This window comes from Leucopleurus acutus (genome assembly GCF_964270905.1).
Source record: "Leucopleurus acutus genome assembly, chromosome: 1".
Classification (NCBI taxonomy): Eukaryota; Metazoa; Chordata; class Mammalia; order Artiodactyla; family Delphinidae; genus Leucopleurus; species Leucopleurus acutus.
In genome coordinates, this window is record NC_139142.1 from 83,875,496 (window position 1) to 83,897,028 (window position 21,533).

The following is a 21,533-nucleotide window of genomic DNA, read 5'->3' on the forward strand; positions in this document are numbered from 1 at the left end:
CCCTACTCCAAGAAGAATACACAAAGAACAACACAGGCAGTGAGGGGCAGTTGCCATTAATTTCATGCTAAAATCATGTTTTTACTAACAGAGTGAGCCAGACATAATCCCAATGTTTACAAATACACGTTTATAAATGCACTCTCAATCATAAAACATTAAGTTTTTCCTGACATTTTAGGCAGACTAACCTCTTCCTTGTCCATAAATGGTTCTGGGGATCTTCCAAAGCTGAACAAATCTCAGAACAAAGGAAAAATGCCAGGCAAGCAATTAAGCTTATTGTTTCTCTAATAATACACACACAGCAAGTATAACTTAACTCCACACAAAGCTTTATCTAGCAACTCATTTAAATCTTTTATTTTATTTACTTATTTTTGGCTACATAGGGTCTTCGTTGCTGTGCGCGGGCTTTCTCTAGTTGCAGTGAGCGGGGGCTACTCTTTGTTGTGGTGCACAGGCTTCTCATTGCGGCACCTTCTCTTGTTGCGGTGCGCGGGCTTCAGTAGTTGTGGCACACAGGTTCTAAAGCACAAGCTCAGTAGTTGTGGTGCACGGACTTAGTTGCTCCACGGCATGTGGGATCTTCCCGGACCAGGGCTCGAGCCTGTCTCTCTTGCATTGGCAGCTGGATTCTTAACCACTGTGCCAGCAGGGAAGCCCACTCATTTCAATCCTGTGGTCTCATTTCTTCTGAGTATTCCAGGAGGTTCTAATTTATGAGTCCCTCAGCCCTCCCCTCAAAATTAAATGTAAATTATTTTGGAATTGGGGACTCAGAATATTCAGAGCCTCTCTCTACGCCCCAGGATATAAAGAGAATTCCTACTTCTACTCCTCTAGCTATGGGGTTAGGGGCCTACTTTGGTTCTTTCTGACTGGCAGGACCAGCTTACCTGCATAAGGCAAACTGTGAAAACCAGAAGCATGATGCAGATCTGCCCCACTCAAACCTGCTTATTTTTTGGCCATTTAAATGAATGACTAGGTGAACTATTCCTTAAGAAACCATAGGCCAAACCTGACATAGGCAGGCTGAGAAGAAGGGAAAGATATTTTAATCAAATGAACCAATGCTAGGCCTCCCCAGGTGACCTCATCCAGCTCCATGGCCTTAAATGTTATCTATGACCTGATGATTCCAAAATACATCTTGAGCCTCAAACTTTCTCCTAAATTCCATGCTCTACCACCTGGGTGACAATGCCACTTAATGTCTGGTTAAGAGTCTTGAACTTAAAAAACCCCAAACCAAACTCTTGATTTCCCCTCTCAAACCCGTTCCTCCCCACACCTTCCCCTTAACCAGTCGTTGGTATCTCCATCATTCCAGTTGCTCAGGTTGAACACCTTGGAGTTCTCCTTGATCCACATGATCCACATCCAATCTAGTAGTAAACGCCATTGGCTGTACCTTAAAACTACATGCAGATTCCAATTACTTCTCATCACCTCCACTGCTTCAATCCTTGTCCAAGTCACCATCGTCTTGTGTCTAATTCCTAACTGAACTTCCTGCTTCTACTTCCTTCCCTATAGTCTTCTCCACCCCACCCCCCTGAAGCCAGAAGGACACATTTAAGCTCAAGCTAAAGTTCTTCCTCTGTTCAAGTTCTTCCAGTAGCCTCCCACCTCAAAATCCTAACCATGGCCTATTAAGCCCCACACAATCTGCTTCTGCCACTCATTTTATACCACTCTGCCCTCATTCATTCTGTCATACCTACAAAGGGCTTGCTTCATTGATTGATTATGCCAAGGATGTTCTCACCTCAGGGCTTTGTTCTGTACTTATCTCCTTTCCCTGGAATGCTATTCTTTTCTGCCAGATGCATAACTGGCTTGCTTTTCTCACTTTCTTCAGATCTTGGTTCAAATGTCACCTTATCAGAGAGTCTTTACCAGCCCATATAAAACAGCAACCCCTGACCTTGAATTGGGTTTTGAAAAACAATCAGAAAGGGCTTCCCTGGTGGCGCAGTGGTTGAGAGTCCGCCTGCCGATGCAGGGGACAGGGGTTCGTGCCCGGGTCTGGGAAGATCCCACATGCCGCGGAGCGGCTAGGCCCGTGAGCCATGGCCACTAAGCCTGCGCGCCTGGAGCCTGTGCTCCGCAACGGGAGAGGCCACAGGAGTGAGAGGCCCGCGTACCGCAAAAAAAACAATCAGAAGTTTACCAGGTGGAAGAAGACAAAGTGCCCAGGACGAAGATCTATGATGAGGGAGCTGTTAATGTAATATTATGATACAGTATGGTGGGTTCAGGAAACAAGTCAATTGTTATTACCAGAACATAATTTTTTTTGTTTTTTTCTTTGAAAAATGACGTCTTTGTTTCTGGACAATGCACGCTTTTCTTTAACGATTAAAGCACATGTATAATGTATGTTTGAGACCACAAAACAGGCTGTTGTACTTAGCACAGAAATCAGGTCAGAGCCAGAATGATTTCCCTGTACCCCAATATGGGAACACTTCTTTCATCCCATCCATCCGTCCGTGCGTCCATCCATCCATCCATCCATCCATCCACTGGACCACTGGAAGTCACAGGCCACAGGCCCTTCAGAGAGCACCGGACACAGCTTTCACCTGTACCTGCCAAGCGCCAAAGGGCACTCCAGATCCCTAGAGCCTAACAGACCCAACCCTTAGCAAACCTGCTAGTCACTGTGAAGTCAGCCCCCCACCCCACCCCCACCCCACCCCCAGCCCATGCCCCACGCTCACACAGTTGGAGGGCTGGCTTCAACTCTGGTGAGCTGGTTTGGGACTGGAAAGGAGGGAGAGAGCAGAGGGAGATGGTGGGATGTAGGGAGGGCGCACCAGCCTTCCCCTCCTCAGGTTACTGACGTCCCGGATCTCAGAGTCCGTGTCGCCGTCTTTGACCCACTGCCCCCACACTGATGGCTGGACCTGGTGGCAAGACGCCAAGTGGACCCAAATCCGGATCTAGGTGGGAGGTGATGGACTTCATCGTATGGAGAAAGGGGGGTGGGTTGGAATCTGGTGCCTGGTGAGGTGGCAAGTGGCAATGAAGATCTCCGAGTCCCCCCTCAAAATGATGGTTGCGTCGCCAGGAAATCCACCGACCCCGAGAGAGAGCAGTACCTCCCCCTAGACATAGGCAGAGGCGGCCCATGCCCTGGCGCCACACTGGGCAGATTCTCACTCTCCCAGTGCCTTGCAGGCAACTGTTGAAAGCCCCTTCTTTTCACCATTCTTCCATGCTAGGCCCCCAACCTCTCCCCGCCTCTGGAACATAAATTTTGGAAGGAGTAACAGTCTGGCAATTAGGCTGGAAAGGGAGATAAAGGCCACAAAATGAAGGGCCTTGTATGTGTAAAAGAGCTTATACTTTATCTTGTAGATGACAGAGACTCCCTGAAGAGTTTTAAGCCAGGGAGTAGCATGGTTAATAAAGGGTATAAAAACTAACAGAGGAGGTATGGGGCTAGGGACTGAGACTGGAGTCCAAAAGATCAGCTAGCAGAAAGTGATGAATCTTGTACTCACATTAAGAGTAAGACTAATTGGGCCCACTGCTGCCAACTCCTAGGCAGCTGTCAGAGAGTCCTCTTTAACCTGGGAGAGAACTTTCACTTTGCTGAATTGAATCTGTGTCTGGGTCAGTTCCTACGTGCTCCTCCCTCTGTTTCAAATATGCACTGGCGGGACTTCCCTGCTGGCGCACTGGTTAAGAATCTGCCTGCCAATGCAGGGGACACGGGTTCGATCCTTGGTCCAGGAAGATTCCACATGCCGCGGAGCAACTAAGCCCGTGTGCCACAACTACTGAGCCTGAGCTCTAGAACCCGCGAGCCACAATTAATGAGCCCGCGCACTGCAACTACTGAAGCCTGCACACCTAGAGCCCGTGCTCTGCAACAAGAGAAGCCACCGCAATAAGAAGCCCGCGCACCACAATGAACAGTAGCCCTTGCTTGCCGCAACTAGGGAAAGCCCACACACATCAACGAAGACCCAACACAGCCAAAAAAACAAAACAAAACAAAAAATATGCATTGGCTTCACTCAGCTGGAGTAAAGCTTGGGATGTGAAGGGGGGGTGCCGTGGGGCCTTCCAGACTACATAAATGTAATGACTGAGACCACCCACATGCTAAACAGTGTCTCAAGACCCCTAAAGGAACTAAATAACTCATCCTCCAATCTGTGCCCAACTTCCCCCATTGGTCACCTCTTGGTATGAGGGAAGCACCCTGGTGCGGCAGGACTACCAGTCTTCACTCCTGGGTTCACGTCCTAGCTTGATCACCACCTGCCTGGCGTTCTCACACAGGTACCTGGGCCTCTCTAAGGATAACTGTGCTTGGGATGTTGAGACAAAGGCTTCCCGGGGTCGGGGGTGGAGAGGAGGGGAAGCAGGAGACCCAGAGATAAACTCAGGCCCAGCTCCTGGGGGCTGTGCAGAGACACAGGAGAGGAATATCAACCAACCCTGGAGGGGAACAAAGGTGCCGGAGAAGACGCTACTGCCCCCTGGGAAGCCCCTAAGAGTTTCCACCTCTCTTCCAGCCATGCCTCCAGGACACAGCAGGGCTGAACCAGTGCAAGGCTCTGGAGTATTTCCTCCCCAATCGGCTCTCTTCCTCCTCTGAGGCTCCCAATCCCCAACTCTGGCCCTTCAATTCACATCATGTGTGAATTTGTTTTCACCCGCCCTGGGAATCCAGAGCCTTCCCTAGACTCCCATCCCCAGCCTTCCCACAGCAGCAGAGCTGAGCACAGAGCCAGGCAGACAAGGCCTAGGGGAAAGGAGGGGTATTTGGGGCCCAGTATAAATAATGAAGTCCTGGACCTGGCTCTCTCATTTGGGGCTACAAGGGTCACAGGATCCCTGAGGGTTATTAATGTGCAGGCACTGGGGTCACATGTTTCTAGGTGACATTTCACAACCATGAGAGAAGGAAGGATTATTATATTCATTTTATTGAGGAGGAAACTATGGTTTAGAGCAGTCAAGCAACTGTTTCACTTTCACAGAGTGAACAGCAGAGCTGGGATTCAAACCCAGGTCTCATTTCTCTAATTTGAAGAAACCCCAAAACTATGGAATCTGCCCTCTATCACCCACAAACTGACAACCAAAATAATTCATCAAAAAAAAAAAGAGTATGACTAACTGGGACAGTATGCTTGAAAACTAGAGTAGAGAACCAAGGGGCAAAGAGAAAGGTTGCTGATATGACACCAAGTGAGCTACCTCATCAGAGAACCCACAAGAACAACACTACCACCAATGACTGCCTTCTCTTAAGATGACTGAGGCTGATGATGTGCACATAAGATACAGAATCTACCCAGTTATGCCTCCAGCAGTCCCCAGGCCCTGGAACCGTGTCCCAGCATGGTTAATTGGCTGAAGTGGTTTAGATGCCGAGGAAGGTACAGCTGAATCCTATGGTTGATATTCTACTTGGTGATGTTACAGAATCTGTTTTTCATTCTTGAAGGCAGGCAGTTTCTACAGTGTAGCAGTTAACAAGGAGAAAGAATAAACACAGCCTAGAAGTGGAACCTGAGAAACATGGGATCTAGTTCCAGCTCTACTGTTGTGAATTTATTCAAGCTTCTTCACCTTTGTACTTCATTCATTTCTCCATGACCCTCCAGAGTTTGCATCCTCCTCATATTTGTGGGGATTCTGATGCTCTGTATTTCACAGAGAGGTACCGCAACGATCACATTAAATGACATTTGCAGAATCATGCCTTCTACAAAACAATTGCCCATTTATGCATTTTTATGTGTCAGGGTTACTGATATTGTTTTTAAATATATTTGTAACCTGGGAATAAATCTGAGATACAAAAGGAATGCTCTTTTCTTCTCCCTTTCAGATGCTGAAGTATTCCTCCAAGGAGACTGGGCATAAAAGGATAGATAATTTGATGGGATGTCTTTTTATTTTATTTTTTAAATCACCAATTTCATTGCTCTCCAACCATGTTTATAAGTTCGGGATACAAAAATATGAGTTTTTCCTATGATGGAATAATGCATAAGAGTAATAAAACAACTTTTTGATTTGTTCACTTACAGCTCCTAAAACAAACACATCTGGTTAGTTGAGTTGACTGGGTTTTTTTTCCAGTTTGTTTATTCACTGACATATTCCAAGTGTTTAAAACACTATCAGACACATAGGAGGCATTTACTAAATATGTGTTGAATAAATGTGTAAGAAACTTAGAATAAGAGAAGGGAGAGAAAAGCCCAAAAGGAAAGCTGAAATGTTCCAGTTCCAGGCAAAGTGCCACTATTGTCTTTTAACACAACAAGAGACAAAGAAATAAAAAGTCTGTGACATATAATAAAGGATAAGGCCAACCGAACAACATATTTATAGTAGAAAAACCACATATCCAGTGTATTTTTGTGCTCTTGTTACTTACTGTATCTGCCGCAGTCAGATTGATACCCAGTCCTCCAGCTCGTGTACTTAGCAGGAACACAAAAATGTCATTCCTGCAGAAGAGGGAGGGATATTTTAAGAGGAAAAAATGAAAATGAAAAATGGCATGTGGCAAAAGAGAGGGATCTCCGGACGAAGAACAGTGTCTAGGCCTAGAAAGAGTTTTGGTGGTTACCCAGACCTGATCCAGGTTTCTCTGACACACTGTACAAAGGTGCTCTGTTGCTAAAATCAAACCATGGCAGTCACCTTCCAATTTGCAGATAAACTTTTGCTGCCCACTAATATTGACTGATAGGCAATATAATTATAAACATTTGGCAAATGTAACAGAAAAATATGCTATGGAAGTAGAGACCTCTCTTTCTGTAACAGTCATATTTTTAGCAAGTCAAACTATTCCCAGTTCATACAGAGGGGACAAATAAGTCAGTATCTCCTGGTGTTTCCCCAAAGAATCATGACTTCCAACAATCTGGGAACTAATGATTTTAACTCCAAAGCACTAAAATTCATATGAAGAAAGTCAGTCCCAGAAAAATGACCCGAGGTCAGGATTAAGACTCAGATTATGACTTCTAAGTATTACGTTGAAGTTAGGATCAATCCATGAAGACAGGCTGAAATTAAAGTACTTTTTGACAAATGCCAACATAATCCTTAACAGAAACAAGACAGTTTTCTCATTTTCCCTCTACATCCTACATCCTATTAAAGAAACCCAGAATTACAAATAAATCAGTAGATGCCACTGTCATTCATTCAGGCAGCAAATATTCACTGAATATCTTCTAGGAACAAGGGCCATGCCAGATCACAAAGAGCAGTCTTCGACTGTAAGATTTATCTATGTATACACATACAACTAGGGGCTCGGTTTGAGCCCAGTTCCTGCAGATAACATAAATATATTTCAAGACTATCTTGCATTTTCATGTTCCTGCCACCTGAGGTTATTTTCCAGAACACTTCTAAGGGAAAGGGACTACCTTATACTGGTAAACAAACTTTACAGCCCTCTAAATCAAGCTGCTCACCCCCTTTCTCTATGACTATAATGAGGAATAAAAGTAGAAATTCATTTATATCAGTGTTATTCAAATTGCAGGTCACACCTATCATTGGTCAGGTCACCCCTATCACTGGTCATGAAATCAGTTTGGTGAGTCTGGACCACATAAATTAAAGAAAGAAATAGAACAGATTAGAAAATATTATAATACAACAAAGGTCATAAGGATAAGTACTGCTTTGTGATTTCAGATATGGTAGATATGTATTAAATCCCAACGTAAGATGAATTTTATTCTGTGGGTTCCAGTTTAAAAAAAAATAAAGAAAAAAGAAACACACTGGCATCAGGATGCTCTCATCCCTTGATGCTGTTCTTCCTTGGTAAAGTCACTTGGCTGCTAAAGGTCTGTTTCCTGTGCTATAAAATGAGGATGCTCTGAATATAGTTGAAGTGACTAAATGATGACATATCAATGTCAAACATGAATACCAGTGAAGGAACTATTCTGAAATAAGTATCCTGGTTAATCCCTAAGCTGGGTAGGTCCTAGTAGAAATCTGTCCATTAATTTGCTTTCAATTAAACACAGCTTTCCTAGAGGCAGACATGGATAACAGATCATGTTTGGAGGCTTCTTGTAGGGCATAATTCCAAAAGTATTGTACTCTCATGAAAGTTCTGCTCGTTTATCCTTGAATTTTATCATAAAGTTTAATATTTCAGAATTTTATCTATAAGATGTCATCTTTCACGGTTAAATCATAAAGGGCAAACCAAAAAGTTAAAAGGCATCTGCCAGTTTACAAACACATTTTCCCATAGATATGGGATGATATAAATGGAAGCTTGATACCTCACAGCCCATGGGAGAATATTTAACCACAATAAGGTTTCAAATAAAAATTGATGTAGCCTTCCAGGGCCATACTAATCTCTATAGAATAATCCTTCCCACTCTGGCCTTAGGAAGATTGCTCAGTCCCATACATCTCTCTTTCCTGCTCTGTGGACACAGAGGCAGGGGTCAGAGGCTTCTCTCCGATATCTGTGTAAGAGCTGATGGAGTCACCCGATGCCTAGGACGTCTTGTTGGTGTGGGGATGGGGGAACAGGGATGGCACAGGGAGGGAGACAGAAGGCAGCTGGGATCTATAGTAAAAGAGTAGAGGCAAAAAGATGGGTCATTTCCATAGTCTGGACAGTCAGAGAGGTAAGTCCCCAGATGTGGTAATCATTCACAAACAAGGACTATATACAGAAAAAAACACTAGAGAAAGGAATATAGATAAAAATAAATTAGAAGCAAAACTTAGAAACATTAACAGTGGAAAATGTTTTTTTGGGGATATTAACGATTTATTGAGAAGATGCTTTTAATGATGAGGTAGATGGTAAGTAGCAACGTTTGGCTGCATTCAGTGTAATTTCATCATACTGTAATGGAAAAATAAGGATTATGGGAACCCTGGGTGATTAAAAATCAAGGAAATTAGTGTCCATCCTGGATCACACTGTTGGATCATATGTAAACAAAAACACATCTAAACTGAACTGTTGAGAAATTCCTTTCTACTTAATAAATCTAGTATTGATAATGTGAATTAATGTTTTGGGAGCTGACTAAAAGGAAGAAAACAGAATCCCAGAAGGCAACATGATGGTCTGGGTGCCCTCTAGGGGCTATAAAGGAATCTCAACTCAGGGTCTCTATTGGAAGGGGCCATAGAGACCAGGTTTCAGGGGGGTCTGTGAAGGAGCCTATGAAATCATGTAGCAAAGACATGCCTAAGTCTCACTCTTACTCTTCTTTAGTTAATGGCCCCTGAGGCTACTATGCAACAAAATACTCAAATAGTGCTAGGTACCTAGCTGACTGCAGTGAAGACTTGCTGAATGACTGAAAAAGAGCCAGAATTAAAGATACTGGAGCTTTATACTCTCACCAAGAAGGAAAAATCCACACTACACTCATTTTTTCTCATGTTTTCCAAATGGTCACCCGAGTAATCAGATAATCAGGGAGATCCATTTGGCAAACGTCATGGGGTAGGAGGAAGGGAAGCAAAGGCCAAGGCAACCCAGAGCAAAGACCTTGTGAATGGCTTCTAGGATCACGCACTGGTCACGTGTCCTGAATGTTGCCCAGTCAGGACATCCTGGCCAAACAGTCTTTAGTCTCAGTCAGACTCTTTCCTGGAAGGATCCCTCATAAATAAATCTTGTATAAAGGGAATGTAAATGGCTTTTTATAGGAGTTCTTGTTTACTCTGGCTGACCTTTGAGCCACAGGGCTTTCCAGTTGAAACTACAATTTTTTCTTTTGATGTCTTTTCATTAATAATAATGAAAATATTTGGCAAGTCATGCTTTTTTCTTTTCAAAAACACCTGTCTTTTTCTCTATATTGGGCTACTGTTGCCATTCAAATTTGTAAATTTAGATACCATTTGGAGGGACCTGCCTGACAAGCTCCTAATCAGCATAGGCACAGTTCAGATTCTACACGTGAGAGGTAGGAGATTATTTCCTAGCCACAATCCTAACTCTACCATCTAGCTCATGTGTAGGAAGGGAAGAAGACTTTAGTCTGTTTTTTCATTTTACCTAATATTAGATGCAGATGCAGGTGTTAAAATGATTGTTACTCAGTATCTAAATAAAACTCATTGCTCCCTAAGTAATTCTTAGAAGTTGTAGAATTTGGATGCTCAAGTAAGGTTTTCCAGGAAAGCAAAGAAACAAGATATTTACTAAGCAGATCTAGTATAATTTAATGGTGAAAATACCCTTCTTTTAAAGCTAAGCTTTTCAAGACTAATGTGTACTACTGTGATTGCCCAAGTAATCACAAGTTAAATAAGAGATTTTAGAAGTAGTAAATTAGATACATCTACTGATTTTTTCCACTAAAAGGTCACTGTAAAATGTGGTGAGCCCTGGATCTCACAGTCCAGTTTTCTGGGAATTGCTTCACCTAGAAGAAAAATTGTAGCTCTACAACTCAGAAGCCAAAACTGTTAGAAGTCAACATAATACAGCTCTGACTGGACTCTAAACCAGTAGAATTTTCTACAAAGCAATATGACAATATGCAGTCTTAAACATTCATATTCCTTTACTCAATAATCTCTCTTGTTTGGATCTATATTAAGAAAATAATCTAAAATGATGACAAAGCTTTGTAAAAAAGATACTCAAGATTTTAACAACAGAAAGGTGGTATATCCAATGTAATGGAATATTGATCATTAAAAATAATGATTACAATGACTTTTTTAATGATATGTGAAGACCTTTATGATATACTGTTAAGTTGAAGAAATGAGGATACAGTCATCTCTACAATATGGTATCAACATATAAATCTAACTACATACACACATCAAAGACAAGAGGAATAAACCAAAATGTTAACAGTGATGGGATTGTGGGTGATTTTTACTTTCTTCATCAAATATTTCTCAAATTTTCCTCAACAGGCATTTTATATAATATACAATGGCCCCAACTGTTACTGGAAAAAAAAATTAGCTTTGCTATAAATGAGATTCTCAAATGTACAATATCAAACATATTAGTGGAAAAAAACACAAACAGTAATAGGCAAAAGATCTATTACTTAATGGCTTTTCTTCTAACACACAACTCATGCTGCCTCATACCAATGTGCCCAAATCACTTAAGTGCTGGCATTCCTGGAGAAAACATAGGCACCCTGGGGGAAACATACAGTCTATAGATCTTGTATGTAAGATTCTTGTCATCTGGAGCTCTGAAGGTTGGACTAGATAAGGACATAGTGAAATGTAATTCATTTGATTTCAAAATCAAGGAAAGATAAAGATCAGCTGGTAAACTTTTTTGGGGGTGGGGAGAGGTGCACACAGTATGGAGTGCTAGGAGGCACTACTATGATTATACATGTCTCACTCAAATAATTTAAGAATCAGTCGAAAGCTTCTGCTAGGTAAGAAGCTAAGTTAGGTCATCTACCACCTGCTTCAGGTAACAAACTAAAATAGGTCTAAAGTAGCTCTTCCCCTCCATTGTTGGTCAAACAGGCACCTGAATGCAGAAGTAGTTTCAACCTAGGAGTTATTGGTCTGAGTATATACTGCAAACCAAAACATCAGGATGTATCTCCTTACCCATGCAGTGTTATAAAGGACCGTGCAATAGCAAAAATTCTCAATCAGAGGATATTCTATGTTGAACTACGGATTTGTTTTATGCTGAAGTAAAACATGCTTTAAAACTGAAATGAAAGAAACTAAAAATTGCAACCTAAATACAAATGGCTATGTGCTTAATTTTCTACCCAAGAATTCCAAAGTTAAATATTAACAGACTACACAATTAAAGACCAAAAATTCAGAATTGTTCTGACTTACAGAACATTAAGATCTTACTCTATTCCTTAGTTCTCCAGGTCTAAGGAAAATTAAGGGTGGAGTTCAGGAGACCTGTCACTAGCAGACGCCAGCCTTCTCCTTGGAGAGAGCAGTAAGCAGACCCTGCTTATTACAATGAGAACCTGCACTTGGGATAATTATGGCTCTGTAGGCCATCAGCATCCAGCAGGCAGTATTTGAAATTTCATAGGCTCATTATCACGTGGGAGAAGTACTATAACTGAGAGCTGCCAGAGGAATAGATTGCACACTACTGCAATCTGTCATACTGCACTGTACTACTACAATATTAGAGGGAAAGCAGGAAAAAGGAGGTATTTTTCTTTAAACTTATACAAAATGAAATGGGTAAGCAAAAACAAAGAGAAAATCAACTGTAAGTCAATACCCAGAGACAGCCATTGTTAACATTTAGGAATATAGCCTTGTGGACTTTTTTCTATGTACATATTATTCACATAAGGATCCTGGTTCATACTCAGAAATCATTTCTTTTATTGCCCAAAGAACCAGGCACTGATTCGGCACTAAAATTACCAACTATTCATTTCCTCTCTCTTTCACAGACACACAAATCTAAACCACTATAAGCAGATATAGCTACCTCATAAAATAGCAGAAATTATATCATGATTGCTTAACAATCTGAGATGTGTTGGTCTTTCTTTTAACTCACCATCTCAACTAGAGGAAAATCAAATGACCATTTTTGTAATTCCTATTAACATTACCTGGTCTGAAAATCAGCAACCATGTCCCGCCTCTCTGAGATCTTGGATGAGCCATCAAGCCTCATGTAGGTATGCTTCCTGTAAACCACATATTCCTGCCAATCAGAGTAAAAAGATATAATAAGTTTGATACAAATTACTGCATTCTAATTTCCACAAGCATCTACCCACCTCATCCATATTGGGGGCAAGTCATTCTATCCAGAATGAGGAGAAAGCAATCTCAGAAGTACAGGAATTTGACTCGTAAATGAGTTTATTGTCAGCGTGCGAAAATAGAGGGTACCCTGAAGATTACAACAACTCTCAATTTCATCTTAGAAACTAATCTTATTCCTGCAGATTTCTGTAGGTTTTGTAAAAAAACAAACTAAACAAAATGAAATCTGTAAACCAAAATGGCTTTTCAGTCACTAACCAGATGTCTCTCATGGCTATGGAATAGCCAGTTTTCTTTCAGCAACACCCACCCCAGTGGGTTTCTCTCTAGCAAATTCTTGCTGACCAAAGTCCTTGAATTTACAACCTAAGCTCCCTTCTCCCAGCACAGCATACATCACTGTTAAGGGAGGCCTAAGCATCAGAATGAACAGAAGACAAGGTAACTTTCCATGGCAGAGAATGTTCTTGGCATTATCTGTAAGAGGAATTAAAACTTTTAAGAATGGAGAAGAGATTTCAAGAGATAAAATAGAGGGGATGTATCTCTATTCTTGGAAGCTGCAATTCCTCTTACAGATATGTCCAAATGAGCACTGATTTCCTTTCTTTACCCCAATTATATGGATTATGTTTCAAAAAGTCCACTTGCAGAGGGACTGTTACCAAAACCTAATACAGGGACTTCCCTGGTGGCGCAGTGGTTAAGAATCCGTCTGCCAATGCAGGGGACACGGGTTCTAGCCCCAGTCCAGGAAGATCCCACATGCCGCGGAGCAACTAAGCCCGTGTGCCACAACTACTGAGCCCACATGCCTAGAGCCTGTGCTCCACAAGAGAAGCCACCGCAATGAGAAGCCCGTGCACTGCAATGAAGAGTAGCCCCTGCTCGCTGCAACTAGAGAAAGCCCACGTGCAGCAACGAAGACCCAAGGCAACCAAAAAATAAAAAGCTAATACAGCTGCCTATTTATAAGAAACACCATGAAGCAGTTTTTTCAGTTCAAAGAAACCTTTTTCCTATTGAAAAAGACAAATCATTTCTACATTTGAGAGATGTTTCTATTAATTAATTTTCTGTGGTCGAATGTTCTTCCACTGTAGTATTCTCATTATGGACCTCTTATACCTGGCTGGGTACTTCAGCACAGAAGGTTGTTACAGTTTGGTATGACTGGTATAGTGTATGTGGCAGCACTCTTAGAGCAAGTTGATATGTGTGTGTGTGTGTGTGTGTGTGTGTAGGTATGTATGTGTGTGTGTGTGTATATATATATATTTCTTTTTCTTCCTTTTTTCACTATTTCCTTCTGTCTCCAGGTGGTTCTTTAAGGGCTTTGGTAATCACAGGGGGGTCAGAAAGTATTCAGTTAAAGCAAGCTTCACATTTAGTGGTAGAGCCCTATAATGGGAATGGGTTAATGGCAGAAGAGTAGGGGGTGTTTGGATGAGGAATTCAGGAAAGAAGATGAAAAATGACAGCATGATGATGGTCTTTAGAGGCTCACTATACCTGGGCAGCTAATCCAATCAGGAGATGTTGCCATCCAGAACAACAAAATACCTAGATTATAGAGAGACAGTCCACAGATTTGAACTTTAACCAAAAGGTGGGTTTCCTGCATAGGCACTGCACTCTTTTGCCTTTTGAACCAGAACTTCCAACTTTAGTGACAGGACTGATGAATGAACCTTCTTGTAGATCTTGCTGTTCATATCATTTATATATCAAGGTCAGAAAAACATTAGAGATATTAATCCTAGGCCATAATCAAACCAACACTGATCACAGACAACCTGTTACTGAGGCAACGGAAGTGAATCTTTCCCATTTGCTGCTTTAAGCCTTTGCTCTCTCACCCAGGGGAATAGTGGGATTTCAGAAGGCTTAGTTGAGTTTAGATCCTATTTCAGTAAATAGCTTCAAAACAACAAGTAAATGGACATGGAAACAGCAGTGAAAAGCAGAACAGAGGAATAGCTATATCCTGACAATACAGAAAAACATCTATAAGGTAAAGACTGAGCTAAAAAGGCAATTCAGTATTTCTTTCATTCAGAAATTCTGGCTACACCAAAGCTATCCTAGACATCTCTCTAGAACTCTAGGCTATTTGGGAAAGATAGTTAATTTAATCAAATGCTCATCTGGAAAGAAAAGCCTTATTTTTTCCAGTTGTTAATTTCAAGAACTGTTCCATTCTTAGTTCAGTTCTCCTATGATCCTAAAAACACCTAATGATTTAACATAAAATTTAATTCTATTTTTTAAAATAAAAAGACAAATTCTAACAACAAATGATTTGATAGTAGTCGTAGCACTTTTGAAAAGTTAGTTTAAAAATCTATTTAAAAAAATCTATCCCCACTTAACAATCTCTATATCAAAAGGTTTTCTAATGGTTTTCTAATATCCATCTTAAGAGTCTTGCTTAATATATTCTTTTCAAAGCCAGCAGCTGAGACTGGTTAATTAGTAACTATTTGCTGAGTTTTGCAGTTAAATGTCTTTTATTTTTAAACAAACTTTATTTATTTATTTATTTATGACTGCGTTGAGTCTTCTTTGCTGCGCATAGGGTTTCTCTAGTTGCGGTCAGCGGAGGCTACTCTGTTGCGGTGCGCAGGCAGGCCTCTCATTGCAGTGGCTTCTCTTGCTGTGGATCACAGGCTCTAGGCTTGTGGACTCTAGAGCGCAGGCTCAGTAGTTGTGCTGCATGTGCTTAATTGCTCCACAGCATGTGGGATCTTCATGGACCAGGGCTCGAACCCGTGTCCCCTGCATTGGCAGGCAGATTCTTAACCATTGCACCACCACTGAAGTCCCTTAAACGTCTTTCAAGGATGGCACAGCATTCTCATTCATCCCCCAATAGTCTGTAAGTAATTCACTCCCATGCCTGAGGACCACTGCTGGATGACTACTGCTTGCTGGATGACTTTACTGTGTTTTGTAGGAACCGTGTCATGTTAGCACTCCTGTGCATTAAGAAGGGCTTATGGTACAGAAAGGCCAACCGTTACCCAGTTCTTCCTGACACTTGGCACTCTGTAGAAACCAAGGGCATTTCTAACCCAAGTCTACTTGGGTTATTTAGGAAAAGCTCAGAAAATGATCCATCAGTATGATTAAATTTCTTGGAACCTTGTAAACCAAGAATTCCTTTCCACTTAAAGCAGCGAAGAGAAAAGAGAAACCAAATGTAGACCTTCCCCTCCCAGAAGTCTCATAATTTAGTATCCTCCCTTAATTAAATAAATATGAACACCAGTATTCTCAAGTGGATCAATAACCACTAACCAAAGTAAGCTCTAATTCTGCTTGAACTAATAAAATAAAAATTATGGCTTTTAACATTTAGGAAGTCTTTAGACCTATACAGTTCTAGTAGATACTATTTTTAAAAATTAATTAAGAAGCCAAAGGGGTTATGGACAAGATGTACTCTTGGCATCTGAGTAGTGATTTTCAGCCGGGATTAAAATTCCTGGGTCCCACCCCAGGAATTCTGACTCTGTAGGTCTGGGTTAGGGCCTAGACCGGTTTATTTTTAAAAAGCTCCAAAGATGACTGCAATAGACACCCTATTTCTAGAGCTAAGAACAACCACTCCAGAGGGAAGGCAGGGCAGGGTCCCTTAGAATCATGCTATCTCAGCATGGCTCTCAGATGAGCAACACATGAAGTTTGTTAGAAATGCAGAACTGAGGGGCACACCCCATATCTAGTAAATCGAAATCTGCATTTAAGAGGTGTGACTTGTAAGTACATTTACACTGTTATAGAACATACCCTTATGCTATTTCTAAAGCACTGGAATACTTTTTTCAAGAAAACTCTTATATGGAATCCCTCTAATATAAAATAGATTTTAAAAAAAATTACTATTCTAGCTAACAAAGAAGGGTAGGGAGTCCAGGCCCCACCTATTTAATGTCTACACCTAGGTCTCCTGTCCTATACCCAACCCCATCAGTTGAAAAACCACTGTCTTAGAATACAAATTGAGAAGACAGGTCAGTTCTGGAACACGTCCCTAAGTCCTACTTTTTAAGCAGTAGCACGTGAATAGAGCTATTAGCATAACTCAAAATAGTTTCAGCAAGTGCCTCTCAATCCTTTAAAGTATACTAAATAAAATCAAACATTCACACACCCAGGGGTGTAAAACAAAGGGTCTAGGTTCACCTTGCAGTAGTGATAATGATGATGACTAGCATTTACTGAACATTTACTAAGTGAAAATCACTATTCTGTGTATTTTACCTGGTTTTGCTTATCTAATCCTCACTATAGCCTTTCAGGTAGGTGTTATTATTGTCACTGCCATATCTTACAGATGTTAAGCAAGGTCTCTAAAGTGACACAGGCAGTAGGCATGGAGCTAGGATGGGAACTCAAGTAGACTAGATCCAGAGCCTTTAGCTTAACCCCTCCACCTACTGCTTCCCAGACAGAACAGAAGCTCACTACCACTAGCGGAAAAAAAGGGGAGGGAGAAGCCCCACAAGGTTCTTAATATATTATGACTATAATGATGAAAGGGTAACTGGGCACTTGAAAAAATAAAGGCAAATGTTTATATATCCCTAATGCAAACCTTCCATTCTGAGACTTCTTCACTATTTCAAAGTTGTCTCTGATGTTCATTTTAACCCAATTTCACTGTCACAAAAAAATTTGAGGGGAAGACTCAGTATGATCCACAAACTGCAGACCTAGTGTAACTTTATTTTCCTGGACACACCCTTTTCCATCTTTGGTGTACATCACCAGCAAAAAGTGAGGCTCCCCTCAAGGTCTATTACAACTTCTGTTTTGTCCAAGCAAATTGCACCAAGTAAGTGAAATTTGATAGTTATCCTTCCTTTATCTAATATAGAGCCCTCTGGAGCAATCACAAAGCATTCATGGGCCCACCATAATCTGCCTTCACCCTGCTTGTTATTCCCCTTTCTTCTATACCACATGCTCCAGTTACGCTAAACTACTCCCTACTGCCCAATGTCTTGTACCTTCCCACGTCTGTGCCTTTTTACATCTGGCTTCCTTAGTCTGGAAATGCCCTTTTTCCTCATGGTTGAAATTCTGTTTAAGTTCAGTTCATATGTCATCGTATGTGAAGCCTTCCCGAAGTGACCCAGTTGGAAATAAATGTATCATCCCTCCTGCTATCTTCAGCTCTCTTTATGCTTTATTTTTGGCATTAATATCAGGGTACACTTGACAGTTATTTGTGTGAGACATATATATACATACATACATAAATCCTTCACTAGATTCATCTCTTAAAGTCAAAGACCACATTTAACTGGTATTTACCTCTGCCTAGCACAGTGCCTCACTCACAGTTGACATGAAAAAGAAATGGACTAAACAGAATAAATATAGTGTGGTTGTAAGCAAACACATTTCTTTCTATTACTTCTAAGACCTAATGAAAATGCTAGTTAACAGTGACCCCAATTTGCTTTTCATTCCACGGAGCAGTTTTAAAATACTCAGTTTCCCTGTATGTTCAGAATCACAGCTCCCAAAGGTTACTTGGAGTTCTAAGAAAAGCCAGCCCATAAATGATAGAATGTCTGTTTGGGATGAATCCTTCCCCAGTGAGGTACTTGCTGACTAGGCAAGTTACACAACCCAGTGTCTCAAATATCATCATTAGCTATGGATTATCTGTATTTAATTCTGTGTTGCATTATTTTCATATATTGGTGTAGTGCAAGATTTGTCTGGGTTTCAGTACTTAACAACCACACATACAGCACCAGTTGGCTGACCCTTTCCAAGTATTTCTGTATCGCATAGAAAGTACTGAGGCTTATTTCCTTGAACTACAGACTCAGTTGCTTGATGCAATAGGAATGAATCTCAAAAGAGATGACTCAGAGATAATGTAAGTCATCTGTAGTGAGTTAAAAGCTCTCTGCAACTACTAAACTATGGGGAGGGATGGGGAGTATCCCAAACTATAGGGTAAAATGGTGGTGGTGGGAAAAATTTTGTCTGACATCCAGCTGGATGCCACCATCCCAAAGGCATAGGGGCTATGTCTGTGTCCATAGTACCCCCATCAGGCAAGACCCTGTATGTGACTCAGGAAATAAAAATAAACTGATAACATAACTTAGTGACCTGTGATATCCTCCCTTATTTATGTCCTTGACTTCTACCCATGGCACACTAAAAATTCCTGGCCCTGGAAATTAAGTAGTCCCCTTTTTAAATCCCCTATCTGGAAATACTATTTGGATACCATGGGACAAGATGAAATATTTCTGAATATAGAATTCTATTTGGAAGAAGATCTGATATATTCACTTGAAATTTAAATTAAAGTCAGATTTTTGCCCAAGAGAAGGAGGCTATCAATCACTTTAGAAAATACTGAGCAAATACAAAGTGCTTAGAACTAGTATTTTCACAAAATGGAATCCTGGCCATACAAAAGTGTGTGAATTTTTACTATCTTTTAGTTCTTCTGAGTCACAGAAACAGAAAAACACATAGCCAAGGCTAAGGCACAGAACAAAAAAAACCCAAAAAGCTGTTAGATAAAAGAGATGCTGACACGCTCCACAGCTCCACAGCACAGCTTCAACAGCCCCATGTGAGCTCAAATTCCTGCTCTATTGGAAGTTTTTCTTCCATCTTTGATATACAGGGTACAGATGTCAAGGGAAAAAGAGAATCCTGAAAACATTTTTTTTAATCTAAAAAAACAAACAAGCAAACAAAAACCACAACACTCTGAGAATGAAGAAGCAAGGCCAAGGGTCAAGGTATTTTTTTAAATTAATACTAGGTCATGTTTTAAAGTGGAACATGGCTCTAATGAATGTTTACAATGAAAGCTTCCATCATGAAAGTGACTGAAAAACCCATAATACTCTTTGAAAAGATAATGAAAAGTAGACCTAATCCTGCACTGTCCTAAAATCCACAATACATTTACATTTCTATAAATGATTAGACAAATATTAAACATTGTGGGCACTGTAATTCTATGCCCACAAAATATATTTGGAGGGGCTTCCCTGGTGGTGCAGTGGTTGGGAGTCCGCCTGCTGATGCAGGGGACGTGGGTTCGTGCCCCGGTCCGGGAGGATCCCACATGCTGCGGAGCAGCTGGGCCCGTGAACCATGGCCGCTGAGCCTGCGCATCCGGAGCCTGTGGTCCGCAATGGGAGAGGCCACGGCAGTGAGAGGCCCGCGTACCGCAAAAAAAAAAAAAAAAAATATATATATATATATATATATATTTGGAGGACTAAACTCTTGGAATACAAAATGTGGTTCGTTTGAGTAAATAATATTAAAACAAATAAATAGACTGAAAAAAAGAAACTTTAAAATTTAATGTTGAAGGAAAAAGAATAGTATAGTAGTAAGGAAACTAGACAACAGTTTCATTTTAATTTTTCAGTACAAACAGTTGCAACATTTTCTGGCTTCAACATCCTAGAAGCATGTTACACACATGGCTAAGGAATGTTAGCAGTTGTGAAATTCAGGCTTTGAATCTGCTTTTCCCTAATTTAGTATTCCCCATAGAGCAATGCAACTACATTTAGAGAAGATTCTCAAGCTGCCTTCATTGCTAAGCCTACCCACAAAGTCCACATCCCCTCTAAAAATCCTGTTGGATTACAGACAGACAGGAAGTGACCCTGGTGGGTAGTGTTCACAGCACTCATCGTGAACAAAATCATTATCATACTTTGAATTACTTATCTTAGTGATTCTTATGAGTACCTAGAAGTGTGCAATATACAGAATAAGGGACTAAAATGCAGGACTGTGTCACTTAACCTACCCACACTTGCCTTCATCTACCAGAGCTAGCTTATTTTTTGGTGGCTCACCCCCTTTTCCTTGGAACTTCCCTTATAATGTGAATCAGCTTTTAAGACTCTATAATATACTGATATATAGCCTTGGGAAAAAAGAAGATTATTAACTCTCTTACAAAATCCTTAGCATATATTACCTTTTCTATAATTCTTATCAGTGAAAGATTACTATTTCATCTATACTTTCCTGACTCTTCAGGAAAAGGTAAGTGCACTTTATCTAAAAAGAGTCCTACTGAAAGAAAGTTACTCATATTGTTTTGGCTGTTGACATCATTTAGTTTGAACAAAATTTTTTTTTTTGCTGCATTGCGTCTTTGTTGCTGCTCAGGCTTTCTCTAATTGTGGCGAGCGGGGGCCACTCTTCGTTGTGGTGCGTGGGCTTCTCATTGAGGTGGCTTCTTGTTGTGGAGCATGGACTCTAGGTGCACAGGCTTCAGTTGTTGCAGCGCACAGGCTCAGTAGTTGTGGCTCACGGGCTTTAGAGCACAGGCTCAGTAGTTGTGGTGCACGGACTTAGCTGCTCTGCAGTACGTGGGATCTTCCTGGACCAGGGCTTGAACCCAAGCCCCCTGCATTGGCAGGCAGATTCTTAACCACTCTGCTACCAGGGAAGTCCCTGAACAGAATATTAAGGATGCAGGCAGTCCTCTTATTTTGGATTATTGTTGTTAGGACCTTTAACATAGTCAAGATTTACATCAAACACAACGGCTTAATCACCTCTTAAGGTGACTCACAGTCACTTATAAGCATTTTTTCCATCATTTAGAAATAGATGACCTACTCACAATACAAAAAGGCAGAAACTTCTGCCTGTTGACAGCATTCCAGAGGCTAAACACTTTTTATTAAACATGAAACAGTGATTAAATTGACCTCAAATATTATTTGTTATGTCTCTTGCTAAAAGAAGTT

The 21,533-nt window shown here is 41.0% G+C and overlaps 1 protein-coding gene across 2 annotated transcripts in view; it reads right to left on the minus strand.

Moving 5' to 3' along the window:
• INO80 (INO80 complex ATPase subunit) overlaps positions 1–21,533 on the minus strand; it is a 129,681-nt gene that overhangs the window by 13,810 nt on the left and 94,338 nt on the right. For both annotated transcript variants that reach the window (XM_082848589.1, XM_082848588.1), the window contains 2 exons: positions 12,600–12,694; positions 6,422–6,494 (listed from right to left, as the gene is read on the minus strand). In XM_082848589.1, the coding sequence (XP_082704715.1) occupies positions 6,422–6,494; positions 12,600–12,694 (168 nt within the window). The remainder of the gene's footprint in view (positions 1–6,421; positions 6,495–12,599; positions 12,695–21,533) is intronic.